General features: G+C 39.1%; 1 protein-coding gene across 13 annotated transcripts in view; it reads left to right on the forward strand.

Moving 5' to 3' along the window:
- The window catches only part of SLC8A1 (solute carrier family 8 member A1), a 360,075-nt gene that overhangs the window by 245,296 nt on the left and 97,023 nt on the right, over window positions 1-17,756 (forward strand). For 9 of the 13 annotated variants that reach the window (XM_089923245.1, XM_089923246.1, XM_089923243.1 and 6 more), the window contains one exon: window positions 16,499-16,602. The exons of 1 other annotated variant lie outside the window; for it this stretch is intronic. In XM_089923245.1, coding sequence (XP_089779371.1) covers window positions 16,499-16,602 — 104 coding nt within the window. Of the gene's footprint in view, window positions 1-5,928; window positions 5,947-15,859; window positions 15,967-16,498; window positions 16,603-17,756 lie in introns of those variants that run through there. 3 more of the 13 variants (XM_089923249.1, XM_089923250.1, XM_022573995.3) reach the window with 3 other exon arrangements.

Below are 17,756 nucleotides of genomic sequence, written 5' to 3' on the forward strand. Positions count from 1 at the left end.
TTATATGCATTCTGTAAACCTGCTCTGGTTCTATAAAGTCTACCTGGGGAAAACTTCCATTACAAACAAGAAACATAAAAGGGAAAAAAAAGGCAAAACACATTTTCAATTCAAAGCCAATAAACTCCGTTCTGTTTTTGGTTCATTTTGATTTTCAGCTTTAAATTGCTTGTATCCATAAGAAGCTTAATTGTCTTCTTGCTGATTTTCTCTGTGATGATTACCTATAAAATGCCTTGGGTCCCTTCTGCTAAGAATGTGAGCTCCAAATATAACTGTCTGTGCGGTTTTAAACTAAATAGAATACCTGGAAAACATTTAAACGTCCAAATAAGTGCCGCCCCTGAAAAGCTCAGTGTGAGTCCGCAGTCAAGGAATCACTGTGTCCTGCAGACAGTGAAAAGCATAAGCAGAAAGCAGGGCACCTATTGAGGCCCTTGATATTTTGCTCGTAATATCTTTTGATTCATAGTTTATATCAGTTTTAATTTTTACCTGTCTGTGATTAGACACTCAGGAAATATTTCACCACATAGACGCACACTAGTCGGAGCACTTATAGCCTTGCCACATGGCTGCAAAGCTATTTCCTTCCATAATTACTCCCTTTGAATTAAGCAAACGGGGTCTCTTTAAAATTAGAAGTATGTTGTAAATGAAAAACATACACACAATTATCGACCATTCTCATCTCAGTACAGACAGATTGTCACGTTCCTTATCTAGTGGTTGATAGGGACACACCATGGCTCTGGTTGAAGAAGGAAGGAAAGAGAGAAAAATGCAAAGATGGATAACTGCTAAACATGGTGCCCAGAAGACTTGGGATACAAATAAGACTATGGGTTAGTTTTTATTTATTCTTTATTTAGTGTTTCTGTGGATGTTGTAGATTGTTTTCATGTCAGAGACTCACCAGGTCATGACTCTGTTTGGCCATCCTCACTAAAGAAAGTCTGTGTTTCCATCGTATGGGCTGTTTAATTTATAAAGCATCCGTCAGCAAGATGGGCAACGATGAAAAGGCAATGAGTTAACAAAGAAAGTCATGCATCTCCTTCTGTTATCAGCATCAGTTTTTACTTCATTAAAAAGAGATGGGAGGGCTTCCCTGGTGGCGCAGTGGTTGAGAGTCCGCCTGCCGATGCACAGGGGACGCGTGTTCGTGCCCCGGTCCGGGAAGATCCCACATGCCGCGGAGCGGCTGGGCCCGTGAGCCATGGCCACTGAGCCTGCGCGTCCGGAGCCTGTGCTCCGCAACGGGAGAGGCCACAACAGTGAGAAGCCCGCGTACCGCAAAAAAAAAACAAAAACAAAAACTCAAAAAAAAAAGAGATTGGAAAGGAAAAGCTTTCTATGAAGAGTGGTGAAATGGATTTCAGCAACACCCAAGAAGAAAAACACTAGGGTAATTGCAGAGGAAACAAATACCAGACGTGGATTTAGAGTCTGAAGATGAGTTTTAATCCTGATTCTGGCATCCACCAGCTTTGAGGTGTGGGCTAATTTCAGTGAGTTTCAGTTTGCTCATCTGTATAATGAGAGATGAACCAGCAGATTTCTATGACCAGAGATTGAGAGACTCTTCTAGACTGGAGAGTAGAGCGTTTGGGAGGGCAGGGGCTGAATTTGAATGGAAAATGACTGATGCTGTTTTGATGACAGACCTGGGAATGGGTGATTAGTAGAAGGACACTAATCATTGGTTTTTGTGAGTGATTTAGCATGAGGAACTGTGTGTTACATAATCAGTGGAAGCTTAGCAAGGTAGCCAGAATGGCCTTCTAGGGAAACAACATTGGCAGGTGATACTTGAAAATTTTTTCAACAAAACTGGCTAAAAGGTTAGGAATGACCAAGGAGAGAATTTCTCCTTTTAAAAATGGATGCATACATTTTCCATAGGGCAGAATTCAGACAAGAACTTCTATAAAGACCAATAGAAGAACTAGAAGAAGGCAGTTACCGTCTAGGTTAGGAGTCCAGGATAGGGCCCAAGCATGTAAAGAGGATTGTAGGGAAAATAAACATTCAGCTCTAAGAGACCTAATCCCAGGTAGCTCATCCATAAGAAAGCACCAAAAGTTCATAATATTTTTGGTGTGTTTTAGTTATTCCCCACCCCCTTACTAAAATATAGATCAGTCTGTTTAGATAGGGACAGCAGAGAGAAAGAAATGAATGGCCCACAATCCATTACTATTATAATTCATTATCACATATAACTGTAAAAAATATAGTTAATCACATTATTGTGAAGATATTTCATAGACCATCTTGTGCCATTTTAAAGGAGAGTTTTTATATTTTTTTATGTCATGGGAAGTGTCCAAAATATAACATGAAGTGAAAAATCATGACACCAAATTTCATTTATACACCCCCACACATACATACACACATAGTGTGGTCCAAATTATGCAATTGTGTATTTTAAAAGCTAAAAGCAAACATTTTTAAATGTTAAATGGTAATCTCTAGTGGCAGGCTTATGGGTGATTATTATTTCTTTTGCTTCATTTCTGCATTTGTCAGATTCTCAACGGTGAATAAGTATGATGTTAACAAGCAGGAAAAACACGTTTAGAAAAATAACACAAAAATGATCTGAAAGCAATTTATATTACTTGAATTGTATTTAGTGAAAAAGAGCCCATGAAGTACAGACTGGCTAATACTAACTTGTTCATTCTGCCAATTTATGATGTTTCACATGGATAGGGTCAGGATCAAGTTTTGCCTGGGTTATCAGGGAAAGCAAATGCCAAAGATATACACTGAAAATTTGATTTTAAAAAAATCTGTGGTATTGATTTCTACTAACCTACCCCTTGATACTAGCTTTACTGAAATGCTTTAGTCCCTAGTCCCTTTCTTCCTTGCATTCTGTAACAGTAATTATGATAACCACCACTGATTGAGCGCTTCCCGTGTGCCATGTCCTGTTCTGTTTTCCCATATAATCCCCTGAACAACCTCATGATATAGATGTAATTATTTTATTTTTACTTATGAGGAAACTAAGGCATAGATTAATTCATTTGCACGACTTACAGGCAGCTCAATCCCAAGAGTCTCAGCTCTTAACACAATATTGCTCGTGGTCATAGTAGACCTAGTTGATATTCATTTAGCACTTAATATATGCCAGGCTCTGTGTTAAGCACCTTATATGTGTTATCATGATTTATTTGCAGCAGTCAGAGATAAATACCATTTTTATAACCCGTTTACAGAGCAGGAGCCTTAGGAAGAGGAAGTAACTCACACAGGTTCATATAGTAAATGACAGAATAAGAATTTTGCAACCTGAGTCCCTTTCCTAAGACAGCATTTTAGGAGGTCGTTTTTCCCCACCAGTATTGTGGAACCACTCAGAGCCATGGTCATGGTTACAGGGACCTGATTAGTCTTAATAATTCTGTTATTTATGGAAGTAAATTAACATTGGAATAGCTTAATAGACTTCCTGGAGAGCTCTCTTCATAACACCTTCAGGATAAAGAAACCTGAACCCAATCTGTCTTTCCAACCTTATACCCACTGGGTAAGTAAATTTTTTTCTTTTTTCTGTAAACCATAGGCCTCCACTGTGAAATACAAAATTAAAATCCAAACATATTTATAGAATAGATAGTGTCAGGGAGAATAAAAATTTTCCTCTACCCTTCTAGGTTCTTCTGGCTCATCTAAGAATTAAATTGACATGAGACAGATTAACAGGAGAAAATCAAATTTAATTTCATACATACAGGAACCCAACATGCATGAGAGGGTCAGAGATCCCGTATACATGAGAGGTTCAGAAGCAGAAAAGTTAAATGAGATAAATGCCATCCTGAATTAAGGAATAGGAGCTGGACCCGGGGCTTCCAAGGTCAGGAGGGTCATTCATAGGACTGTTAGGAGAAGAACAGATGTTTGGTAATTAGATGTTTGCCCTGCCATACACATAACGCCACTTAGATAAAATTTATCTCTGGTCATAACTCTTTTTCTGGGAAAAATCGCCACTTTAATTTCTTCTAGGTAGTTAATGGAGAGACAATAGTTTCTCTTGAATCCACAGGGTCTTGATTGCCTTTAGCTGAAAGTAATCCTCATGCAACAGTGGGGAGGCTCATTCTGAACCCCTACAATAGTATGAAGACATAAGAATTGATTGCTTAATCTAATGTAGAATACCAATAAAATATTAGACATGGAATAGAAATGTGAGATATAAAAATCAGCATCAATTCATTAATTATCACTTTATTTTAGTTATGTTCAAGAAAATTCCTGGCATCCTGTCTTTCAGAATATTTTATACAAATGCATGCAGAGAGAGATTGATTTGCCATTGAGTATTTTGTGGCTTTGGAGAAAGGGAGGGAAGGAAGGAAAAGAGAAAGAGGATATGAATTAAAAACCTTAAGAAAGACCAGCTTTATTTCTTGGTGTTCTATTTTTAAAGCTGGCCTCTTTTGGATAGAGATGCTTTCAGCATATTCTAGCTGCTGTCCTATAATGTTCTAAGAGTGAAATCTTTCCATTGCTTTCCAGGGAAACTCTTTACTTTGAACAAAGAATCTTGACAAAGGAGGAAGGACCAAAGGTATAAGTAATCTCTGGAGAGAGTCTAATGACAACCCAGGAATGTTGAAAATGTTCAAGATGAAGAGAGCTTTTGAAAAGAATGGAAAACCAACTGTTTCTTTGAAATTCAACAGCAACAATTTCATCTAATTTCAAATTCTTATAAAGGGCAGTGGCAAATTGAGGATTTAACAGAAGTTTCTAAAACTGAACTAAAATGTTTTATGTGTTCAGTTTGTAGAAAAGATACTCAGTGCCCCAATGTACTCCTAACGTTATCCTCAAACTTGAGAAATTTGTTAAAACAACTTTTTCTAGAGAATTTGGCCTTTTTTGTTCCCTTTAAGGAATACAATGAAGATCTCAGATTACAAACAATCCTAACAAATTAAGGAATCAGTTTAAAAGTTGGTGAGAATCCTCCATCATTTTGTTAAAAGGGCCTCTCTCATGGAACTTGCACAATGTCAGTATTATTAAACAATAAGACTAAGATCCATTTTGATGTATTTCAACATGGTGCCCAGTGCTTGATCCACTTTGTTTTTCACTAAATTGACAAATCGTCTCAGCGTGCACATGTAGGTAACAAACCCAGGATCCTTATTAATTTAGCCTTCTTAAGACTGAAGTATATATTAGCTGCAGGGAAATAAAGCAATGGTAAGGTATACATTTTATACATCACAAAATTATGGACATTTTAAAATACATCCATATCATTTTCTCTTAGCAAACTTTACTCTTGTGATTTCCATATTAGCATACCATCATAGGATAAAACCTTTTGGGGAGGGTGTTGGCTTCCAGAGTTCCCAGCATATTACTTATTGGAACAATAACTCCAGGATCTCTGCAGTGTCTCTTTCAAGTGGTCAACCAGCATGTCTTCTAAGGATGGGAAGGTAGCTCTAAAGCTGACAATTGATTGCTAAAAAGAGAGAGATCGAAAAAGAATTACACTTGTTCCTATTTTGCATTTGAACAAATGAATTGGTTGCCATTCAGATTCAAAAGCAAGCAGAGGGAAATAAAATAGAGCAAGGTTCTGCTGGAAAATCCCTACTCCAGTGCTCTGTGACACTGCCCTCTGGTATGCCCCAGAGAACAGGAGGATTTTAGCTATCCCTGCTCCTTGCTCTGCTTGAAGCAATGATTTCAGTTACCACTTGATAACGCAAAGAGATCAGTGCACGGATGACAAGCCCTCCTGGAGAATTACTTTGATTCAGCTCCTTTAGCAACTCTCATCTTCGGAGTCTATTAAAATTAAAGAATAGTACCACCCGGACTTGTCAGGCTCTGCTTCATACCAGGAGCTCCAGGAAAAGTACAACTTCTGTCCCCTTTGTGTATCCAGCTAACGTGGTGAGTGGACACCTGTCAGGGCTGGGACTGGGAAGCTAACTAGTATTCCTCTTTATTTGGATTTGGAAAGTTGTGTTCGTTTCTGGTATACAGCAAAGTGATTCAGTTATATATATATATATGTATTCTTTTCCAGATTCTTTTCCATTATAGTGTATTACAAGATATTGAATATAGTTCTCTGTGCTACACAGTAGAACCTTGTTGTTTATCTTATATATAGTAGTTTGAATCTTCTAATCCCAAACTCCTAATTTATACCTCCCCTCTTTTCCCCTTTGGTAACCATAAATTTGTTTCCTATATCTGTGAGTCTGTTTCTGTTTTATAAATAATTTCATTTGTATCATATCTTACATTCCACATATGAGTGATATCACATGATATTTGTCTCTGTCTGACTTACTTCACTTAGTATGATATTCTCCAGGTCCACCCATGTTGTTGCAAATGGCAATATTTCATTCTTTTCTATGGCTGAGTAATATTCCATTGTGTATACATCTTCCTTATCCATTCCTCTGTCGATGGACATTTAGGTTGCTACCATGTCTTGGCTATTGTAAATAGTGCTGCGATAAATATTGGGGTGCATGTATCTTTTCGAGATAGAATTTTCTCCAGATATATGCCAGTACTTCTTATGCATTTTGCATCTTTAAGTTTAGAGTTCTGCACCTGGAAAGTCCATTATGTGAGATGTGGTCCCAAGCTACATCTGAGAGTGAATTTGAGGGTATTGCCCATTACTCCATTGAGTATTTTCTGACTTCCACCTCTCACCTGCCAGCTGCCCCTTTGGGTGACTGGGTGAAGGAGCAAGTAAAAACTATAAAGTAAACCACTCCTTTTCAACTAATAACAACTCTTCCTAACATCTTATAGTCCTTTGCAGAATGGTTTTGCATGCATTATATTATTTGACCTTTGCAATCACGTGTGAAGTTTTATTATCCACAGTTGTTGAATGATGACACCCATTATCTGATCATCACGACACTGTGAATATTATAGTCACTGCAAAGTGAGTTTCCTTATCCACATTTGATAGATGATAACACTAAGGTCTAGAAAGATGCCAGAACTGGCCCACATATCTCAGCTAGAAAGTGACAGAGTCAAGATACAAATCCAGGGTAATTTGAGTCCTAGTTTGGTGCCCTGGACAATTCAATGAAGGAAACAGTAGATTTAAGTCATGATCTAGTCCCTCTTCTATGACCATCTTAGAATGGAACCTTGAACACACTCCCAAGTGAAGTCATGCCAAGGGTTCCTCACCAATAATCTGAAAAGGATGTAAAAGTATTATTAGAAATAATATGAAAAGCAGTCTGTTCTTATCCTATTTAAAATGTTAATTGGGGGGGAATTGTTTGGGGTCACTTATGGAAAATGTTGTGAATATATGTGTCGGTCTTCTCTGACTGCCCCTTTCTTTCCCTAATCACCAAGCAACTCACAAAGTCAATTTTTTTTTTTTTTTTTGCGGTACGCGGGTCTCTCGCTGTTGTGGCCTCTCCCGTTGCGGAGCACAGGCTCCGGACGCGCAGGCTCAGCGGCCATGGCTCACGGGCCCAGCCGCTCCGCGGCATGTGGGATCTTCCCGGACCGGGGCACGAACCCGTGTCCCCTGCATTGGCAGGCAGACTCTCAACCACTGCGCCACCAGGGAAGCCCGCAAAGTCAATTCTTGAAGGGAAAAAAAAAGCTTAAAATGGGCCAGGAATTTAAGCCAAGCGATACAAAGGCAACACATAGCAAGCATATCTTTCCTTGTTGGTAGAGAGAAATCAATGCCGAAAAGAGCACTGGATAATGCCCTAGGTGATGTGAAGAGAACTGTTTGCTTTGCAAGGGCAGCAGGCATAACCCACAATTAGAGTCCTTTCCTTTCCTTTTAAATGAATGCCATGAAGGAAGTGCTACTTCTGATTTTTTCATAAGACTTTATCCTCTGGGAAAAAGAAACCTGCCAAGGAAGCCAGGCCTGAGGTAACATCCACCAGAAATGCTTAACCTGTCAAAGCACGACATCAACAGCCCTTGATCCTGAAGGAGGCAGTGAGTGTTCTGCCTGGGGAGAGGGAGGGATTGAGGGGTGGCGGAGCTAGCTGTCACAGCAAGGGCACTTAGCTTTGATGCAAATGGTTTTCACTGTCTCAGGGCCATGCAGCACCCCAGTTTTCTGTTTGGCAGTACTAACAAAATTTGAAACTTCTAACTGAAAATTCACCCCAAACATTCTCACAACCTTTTCTTACCCAAGGAAACGGCTTTTTCTAGACTACGATTTTATCCTGAAGTTTGTTTGTCGTTGCTGTTGTGTTTTGTAATAACAGCTTTATTGAGATATAATTCACATACCAGAGAATTCACCCATTTAAAATATGCAATTCAGTGGGTTTTATTATAGTCTCAAAATTGTGCAACCATTGCTATAATCGATTTTAGAATATTTTCATCACCCCCAAATGAAATCCCATGCCCATTAGCAGTCACCCCCATTTATTCCCCAATCCCCAGCCCTAGGCAACCACTAATTTACTTCCTGTCTCTACGGATTTGTCTATTCTGGACTTTTCATATGAATAGAATCATACAATGTCTGAACAGCTGTGTCTGGCTTCTTTCACTTTAGCATAATGTTTTCAAGGTTCATCCATGTCAAAGTGCAGGGGAGGAAAAATAATTTTCCCTCTACTCTTTAGAGTTCTTGGCTGAGATCATGTAATAAAAGACAGATTAACAAGAGAAAAACAAACAAGTTTATTAACATGTGTACATGGGAGATACCCAGGGAAAATGTAAGCTTGAATACTGTCTTAATAGGGCTCGGGCAGAGAGGATATTGGCTTCTTAGGGGAGAGTACATGAGTTTTAGGAAAGATGAAGAAAAGATGGGAGATATGACAGTTTGTGACAACGTTTGCCTGGTGTCTACTTCTAGTCTCCTCTCCTGTGATAAGAGTCACTTTCCCTGGTTGATGAAATTCTCAGGGAGGGAATTTATGACACTTGAGTTCCTTTTGGAACATCTGTCTTTAGGCAGATGGGAGAAGTTCAGAGACAGCGTCTCCCTGCATTTGCTATTTTTACATACCCCCAGCTCAAAATAATCAATATACCAAAGCAGTATGTTTGGGGGTGACATATTAACGCTACTTTTTAGTAGCCTGTATCAGAATTTCATTCCTTTTTATTGCTGAATAATATTCCATTATGTGGATGTATCACATTTTGATTATCCGTTCATCAACTGACAGACATTTAGGTTGTTTCCAACTTTGGGCTATTATTAATAATGCCGCTGTAAACATTCATGTATAAGTTTTTGTGTAGACATATGTTTTTAAATCTCTTGAGTTCCACCTAGAAGTGGAATTGCTGGGTCATATGGTAACCTGATTTTTAAACTTCTGAGGAACTGCCAGACTTTTCCAAAGCCTCTATACCATTTAACATTTCCATCAGCAATGTAAGAGAGTTCCAGTTCCTCTACATTCTCCGTATAACACATACTATTATCTGTTTTTCTGATTATAGCTATCTTGGTGGGGGTGAAGTGGCATCTCATTGTGGTTTTGATTTGCATTGCCCTGATGACAAATGACGCTGAGCATCTCATGTACTTATTGGCCGTTGGTTTACTTTCTTTGGAGAAAAGTCTGTTCAGATCCTTTGCGCGTTTTAAGTTGGTTTATTTGTCTTTTTTGAGTAAGAGGAGTTTATCCTGAAGCTTTTAACATCAGGTGTACTGGGGATTCAATGTCAAACTTGCCTTACCTGATGATATCACTCTGTGATCAGAGAAATTGCCAGATATTTTCCCTTCAGATGAGGTCGGCCCCGGGTCACTTCTTTCTTTAGTCTGAATGTGGTGGCTTCCAGGTGGAAAGTTTCCAGTTCCACAGACATGGCCTTTGACTGACATGGCTCAGAGGCTCTCTGAGAGAAAGAATATAAGACATTAATTACTGTCTTCTGTGGCAAATGAAACCCTTAGTTATTCTATTCTCCGAATAGAACCTCTGTTGTCTAAAAACCTAGCACCAGAATTCTTATCTCTCTGAGAAGGAAATCACTCTGCTGCCCAGAGGCTAAAGGTGTTTTCTCATCTATAACTATTAAGTTTGCTTGTGGAGACCAGCATTTCCTGAGAGGAGAAAACGACAACTTTTTGTGCTCTCTATAACCCAGAAAAGAATACCAGTGAAGGACAAAGTTAAATGTCTCTCCCATGCTTCAGCCTAGATAACTAATTAGGTCTAAAATTTAGCTTTGACCCTTACTTCCTCACAGTGCTACCTATTCCTTATTTAATACATTCTTCTAAACGTCAGGCCAGACATGCTGATTCTCCATTAGCCAGCTCCCAGCCACATTATTAGAATCCCTTGAAAAACTTTGTAGAACTGTATTCGTGCCGAGGCCCCAAAACCAGAGAGATTCATCTCACTGATCTGGAGTGTGCCGAGCCCAGGCATTTAGAGTTTTCAAAGCTGCACACATGATTCTAATATGCAGACAGTTCCAAAACATAAGCCCAATTACCACCAGCCTCTTCATTTATTATCTGTAATAAAAGAACCCTTTATCCTGTCTAGATCAGCGCTTCTCAAACTTTTGCTTGCATCAGCATCATCTGGGGATCTTGATAAAATGCAGATGCAATTTGGTGGGTCTGGGGTGGGCCCTGAGATTCCGCGTTTCTGACATGCCTCCAGGTGAAGCCAAGGCTGCTGGTCGGTTGCTCGTATTCCTCAGAGTTGGGGAGCCCTCGTGTGTTCATGGTGCTTTTCAGTTAATCCTAACAGGACCTTTATTGCCTCAAGGATTTTACCTTTTCACGACGGCCGTCATCGAATGTAATATGTGCTGCACTCCTTTTAAAAACAGAATTGAAAAATCTATCGTTGCTCATCCAGGTAGTCTTTGTTAACATAAAGATTAAACAATAAACCTGTATATGACTTCAAAATAATGATTCAGATCTTTTAAAGCGGTCATAAAACTACTGCACAGCTGAATGAATACGGACTGCGTGGGTCACATAACTGAAAGATGTTGGTCTTTGGAGCCAGTTACAGGAGTCTCACTCTGTGACCTTGGAAGTTACTTAACTTCTCTGAGTCATTGTTTCCTCTGAATTGTACAAGTTGTAGAAGTCGCTCCCAGGGCTGCTATGAAGATTGATTGGTGAACTAAAAAATGCAAAATGCCCATCAGTCCATTGACCCCTGAGTACGCCTAAAAAGAGGCTAAATCTTAAAAATAAAATAAATTTTAAAAGAGACATTGTAGCATCTACAGGTGTGAAATCCTCACTAAAATCTTTTTGATTTTATGAGGATTTAGAAAGAGTCTCTTCTTTTTCATCCTCCAACTCTTTTCCTCACTTCTCCCAATATCAAGAGCGGTCTTAGGGAAAAGAAACCACAGAGGACTAATTGAGGCTGAAATTTGAAGAGACTGATAGGACTTTGGCTTAATAATGAGAGATTAGAATGTATTTTGAAGAGACTTTCTTTTTTAGCTCCCACTAGTAACACCATGTCTTTCTCTTCTTTCTCACAGTTTACCTGAGTCACCACCTGATATAAGAGCTCCTTACTAGAATGTTTAAAGATGTTTGGTCCTTTGAGACCCATCAGATAAGAGAGAGACTTGGAAATAAAGTATAGATGTGGGCTTAGTATCATCAAAGGAAAGGCACTGCAAAAATCGAAAGGAACAACCTGTATTTTTCCACTAAATAAATTGATCTTTCTTAACCAAATGCCTTTTTTTTTCTAGAAGTGGATCCAAAATGTATATCCATAAAAATTTTGGCCATCCTGACAAATTATTTAATGTTTTAATGTTATCATGAGATTTGTAACTCGTTGCTAGTTTCTAGGAAACATAATTGTTATAGTATACTCTTCAACTTTAAAGTGATGTAAAAAAGATCAAGTGAGAAATTCTCCTTACCTTCTTCATCATAATTACAGTAGCTGAAAATTGCATGACACAGTTTTCTATCTGTTCCTTATCAGTGTAATAATAGTGCAGGGGTTGTTGTTAGATGAAGGGCTGGGTCTGCCTGACTATTCCAATCTTGTTTTGGTTAACCTGTTAATTTAAAGAAATAACAACACTACTGTATTGCACAGGGAACTATACCCAATATCTTGTAATAACCTATAATGGAAAAGAATCTGAAAAAGAACATGTTTATATATATATGTATATACACACACACATATATATAAGGATCTGAAAAAGAATATATATATGTATATATGTATAACTGAATCACTTTGCTGTACACTTGAAACTAACACAACATTGTAAATTAACTATACTTCAATTAAAAAAAAAGAAAGGACAACAGCTATCTGACTGCTTCCCATTGGTAAATGGAAACAAAGTACAACACAACATGAATCTGTGTTCTCAGAGAGAGGGAGTCTTTGGGACAGTGCAGAAGCCCTGTGAATGTGGGAATCGGTGTGGCAATGGGGGGCAAACTGGAGGACCTTTAAGATCCCTTCAGTCCTTGAGATATAATTTCCACTGCAGAACTGTGAGGAACAGAGAGGTATACTTCTGCTGATTATCAAGCTAGTGGAACTGGGTTCTTCACCAGATAAACTCCATCTCCTGTAACATCCCCAGTGATGGAAGAAGCAATGACAGTCCCTTTCCTGTATTAGTTAGGCTCTGGAAAGTGAGCAAAAGACATCACAAGGATATGATCCTTTAAAATTTATATAGGTTAATTTCACATTCTCCACCTTTGCTAAGGGGAGGAATAGTTCTGTTCTGGAGCAAAAAGTGAACATTACCAGCCCCTTCTGATTTTTGCCTCTTGATTCAGAGGGCTAATTCATAATGATTGACTTTATCTTGCCTCTTTAAATTGACTGAATTGTCCTTTAATAATCAAGTTTCCTATTAATAGCTTTACTGTGCAAGAGAAGCAAACTCAATATATAATTTAATGGCTCCTCCTGTCAAGGGCACTACTGATTGTATTACTAATGATTTTGAAATAATATGCCATTATGCAAATCCCATTCATTTTAGGCATCTTTGCCAAGTACCTACGGAAGTACTGTTTTCTTTCCCTTCGTAAGTCGAATTTCCAGTGTCATAGTTATCCAGTACTGAAACGTTTTCTAAGGATTATGATCCCAGTGAATAGCGATAGTCTACTGATAAATTTTATGTGCTTATTTTATTATACAAACAAATTGGGTGGGACCCTATATTTCTCACATTCATCAGCTACTCAGAGTGTAGAAAATAAACCTATCATAGCAATAGCAGATTAAATTCACCAAGGATAAGAAACACTATGTTATTTGGGTTTTTCTATTTATTTGTGAATAAGTGGTCATGTTGCCCTTTGGGAATGAAACTGGGAGCCTTTCCTAAACAAATGCTCACCCTATTAGCAAGACTACTACAACCATCTCCACTGTGTTTTCTTTATTTCTACAATCTAATAAAATATGAGACATGAGATAGATTGGAAGTACAAGATGGAAAAAGATAAGTCAAATGTTTTTAAGTAATATATGCAAGAGCATTGAAACATGTACCCTACCATGAAGTGCCTTGGTAATGAATTTGGGGCCACTGGGGCCAGAAGACGATAGCAGGGCCCTTCTAATGCCCACCAATGTTTTCCCACCCATGGTCATATTATGCTGGTGACTTTAGCAGAGATGTACAAGTATAATTTATGATTACAAGGCAGTAAGATGGAAATTAATACCTAAAACACATAAGTTGGATGACAAAAAGGGTAGACGTTTGGCAGGTTTTTGAAGAGTAAATTTGATCTCACTTATAACATCAAATTCAGTTCTGAAATTAAAAACACACATATCATCATTTCTTACATCTTCTTGTGCTTTCTCTAACATTTTGTGTTTTTTGGATATTGAGGAATGATCAGATATCCTGGTGTAGTCAGGGCAGGCTGTATATATATATATATACAGCCTGCCCTGACTACACCAGGGTACTTATATATATATGTATATATAAAGTAAATGGGTGAATTCCAGAAAAATAGTTCTAGAAGTTAGACAGGAACTGTTCACTATACACATGTGGTTGGACTTTTGTCGTACTGTTGGTAGTTTTGTAAATATCTAATTGCTCTTAAAAAATGATTATTGCTTTAGCCATTGACAGCTGCTCATCTGGCCTTTGAGGACAGAGCTGAGATAGAAAGGCACCGTCATGCACTCCAACTCCTTAGTAGTGAGAAATGGGGATGTGAGCGCTATGAGGGATGTTCTTTAGCTGAGGAGCAGCGAGGAGGTTATGAGGCTCCCAAGAATCAGAAGCAATCATTTGATCTCACTTAGCATTAGGGGCTGGGAAATTCAGAGAATTAAAAGCAACTTCTACCTTTATTCTCCTTCATACAAGAAAAGAAGACTGGTGCTCTTTGGCTTGCATAGGTCTACATGAAACTTGAGGGCTTTGATCAATATTGAAAAAAAAAAGGTTATAGACTAATTTCCTTCCAGAAACCTAGAAAATTCCACCAAAACTAAATAATGTCCATGACATTAAGACTGTGTGTCTTTATGAAGTCATTGTTTTAAAACCTTTAGTCAGGGCTTCCCTGGTGGCGCAGTGGTTGAGAGTCCACCTGCCCATGCAGGGGACGCGGGTTCGTGCCCCGGTCGGGGAGGATCCCACCTGCCGCGGAGCGGCTGGGCCCGTGAGCCATGGCCGCTGAGCCTGCGCGTCCGGAGCCTGTGCTCCGCAACGGGAGAGGCCACAAGAGTGAGGGGACCGCGTACCGCAAAAAAAAAAAAAAACAAAACCTTTAGTCAGAAATGTTCTTGGCCAATGGTACTGAACAAAAAAAATATTTTCAAGGACAAACAAGTGTTTGGGGGCTCTGAATAAGTTGTAATACATGAAGTGATTAAGCCCTTATTAATTAGAAGGTAACATTAAATTTCTTTTCAGAGTCATCAAGTCTTGTGGGGAGTTGAGATTTGCATAATATTTGCATTTGTCCTACCTACCTGTCAATCACAACCACAGGATAAGGCAAGAAGCTCTAAAGGATGCATTACAGGAAGAATTCTTAATGAAATGCCTTGGTGTATCGGTGGAGTTTGAAAGTAGGGTAGAGTATATTTTGTCAAAGTTGAAGGTCAGCTTTGGGAGGGAAGAAAATAACTAGAACATCATGACTCCCCACCCCCACCTTAGGAGGCTTCCATCTTTAGAAAGACAAACAAAACATGAACAACTTCCCCTTGTGATCTAGGTGGAAAATCTGACTCACCTGAAAAAGAGTTTGAGTCTAGGACATTGGGTGGGGTAAGATAAAAGACTTTTATTTTATTCTGTGATGCTCTTATGCATTTATTATTTTAATAACATTTTATGGTAAAAATGTTATGTTTGGAAATACAGTGAAGCAGAATGAAGGCCCCCAAAAATGACCCTTATGCCTGTTACTCAGATATAACCTCTGTTCATATTTTGATGTGGTTTACTGATTTGTTTCAAAGGGTTGAATTCCAGAGCACGACTCAGACAATCCTGTGGTTAAGGCATTTACTAAATAAATATATTGTTCTTTTCTTATTACTGTGATCTGTGTCTTTCTGCTTCCCATGATGATGATAAACCTAGTAGTATGAATGCTGTATTTTGGCTGAAACAAGTCTGTGGTCCTGGGCAGGGCAGCTGTGCATTGGGTGACCTTTCCACTCTCTCAGACCCATCCCACACCCATTCTGGAAGGACAGTCTCACGGTCCAGAAGTTTCTCAGTTGCCATTTGTCTGGAAGTGCCACTCTTTAACCTTGCTTTCCTCTTCTCTATGTTCCTTCTCTCCTATTTCCTATTCCCCTTGTTCGTCAATTTCTATTCTTCTCTGTTTCAGCAAAACAATATCAGTCAAGGTAATTGATGATGAGGAATATGAGAAAAACAAGACCTTCCTCCTTGAGATTGGCGAGCCCCGCTTGGTGGAGATGAGTGAGAAGAAAGGTGGGGGAACTGCTCCAGGGCTGAGCCCAACAGCTTCCGCTGGCCTGTGCCACCCCTGGATGCCTGCACTCTTCAGAACGTGACTTACAATGCACACATCCCTCCACCTATGTAACGGGGCATAGATCTCCTCTGGGGCCACAGGGAGCCCAGCCTGGAGCTCCATCAGCCAGTTTGGGCCACTCTGCACATGGCAGTCTGAGCTACTCATTGTCAGTGCAATCGAGCCTGGGAAAGTTGGTGCTGATGCTTCCTGCACCCACATGAAGCCGACTTTCTGATTTCTCTTCCTAATTTGGGATACCTCCTGACTGCTCACTGAAGCAGGAAGAATTTGTAAAAATGATGGATTGGCAGAGGAAACTTAACGGGGCCAGCTGGGAGTACCTGGATGCCCTTTTACATACTCCTGGAGGTCCATGTGTGGCCAGTTCTCCTTCCATAACATCACAGTAACATGCTGCTTGGTGAACACCTAGCATGAGCGTGTGACTCCAACCATTTGTTTTGCCTTTGTCTTGTGTTCCCACAGGAAGATCATTACCATTAGAATATTTGACCGTGAGGAATATGAGAAAGAGTGCAGTTTCTCCCTTGTGCTTGAGGAACCAAAATGGATAAGAAGAGGAATGAAAGGTGTGAGAGTATACAAAGACATACCAGCGAGAAATTGTACTCTTCTCTCTGTGTCTCCTACTCTCACACTTAACTCTCTCCTCTTCCTCGGCTTCCAAGTACTATACTTCCTCTCCTTTGAAGCTTTAGCCATTTCATTTTCCTGCCCATATTCACAAATGCACCAAACAATGCCCCTTTTCTTCAGAAAATGCCAGCTCACCTTGATTGATACCAGATTCCAGAAATACTGGAAGAGATTTCTGTAATTCAGAAGGGATGACATAAAAGAATGATTTCTGGGTTTAGTTTTTCACTATTCGGGAATCATTCTAAAATTTGATTCCAGCTATTAAATATCCCCTAAAATGTTAGTGATGGAGACTACTTAATGCCTATTAGTCATGGTAGATGGGTCTAATGGCAACTAATAGGAAATTTCAGAAGAATTCAATAATTAGTCTAATTTAGAGAAGCCAGTTTTAAAAAAAAAAAAAACTTAGAACAAAGATCCTTAAAGAGTAGTGGCATCAATATCCTAGTGTTCATTTTGGCAAAATATTTTTCATATCATCAGATATGATATTTAAAAGAGACCATATATATGAAACCATGGTCATATCAATTTTCTTTAGTAGGAAGGATATGGTAGTTCAGTAAGAACTTAGCCCTTACTTAAGGCCGATCCTGCCTTATGCTTCAAAATCTTTTGATTCTTGTAGAATTGACACATTTCTAACATATAGAATCTTTTTCTAAAAATAAAAAATAAACAGCAGTATCCTTATAATTAGATTTTTGTGTTTATATTTTTAGAAACTATTTGAAGAAAGAAGCCATATTTTTTGCTGTCTTTGATTTTATATCTATTTTATATGACCTATATTTGAGAAGGAAAGACAGGAATTTTATATCAGCTTTAAAAATAGTTTTTTTATTCTGAATTATTCCGAGGGCGTCCCATAATTACCCTCTAATAGTGGTCATTTTATTTTGTTTGTTTGTTTTTGTTTTTTGCGGTACGCGGGCCTCTCACTGCTGTGGCCTCTCCCGTTGCGGAGCACAGGCTCCGGAAGCACAGGCTTAGCGGCCGTGGCTCACGGGCCCAGCTGCTCCGCGGCATGTGGGATCCTCCCGGACCGGGGCACGAACCCGTGACCCCTGCATCGGCAGGT

This window comes from Delphinapterus leucas, chromosome 13, assembly GCF_059928025.1.
Source record: "Delphinapterus leucas isolate spDelLeu-1000000601 "Yukka" chromosome 13, BTC_Dleu_Yukka2, whole genome shotgun sequence".
In the NCBI taxonomy this organism is placed as follows: Eukaryota; Metazoa; Chordata; class Mammalia; order Artiodactyla; family Monodontidae; genus Delphinapterus; species Delphinapterus leucas.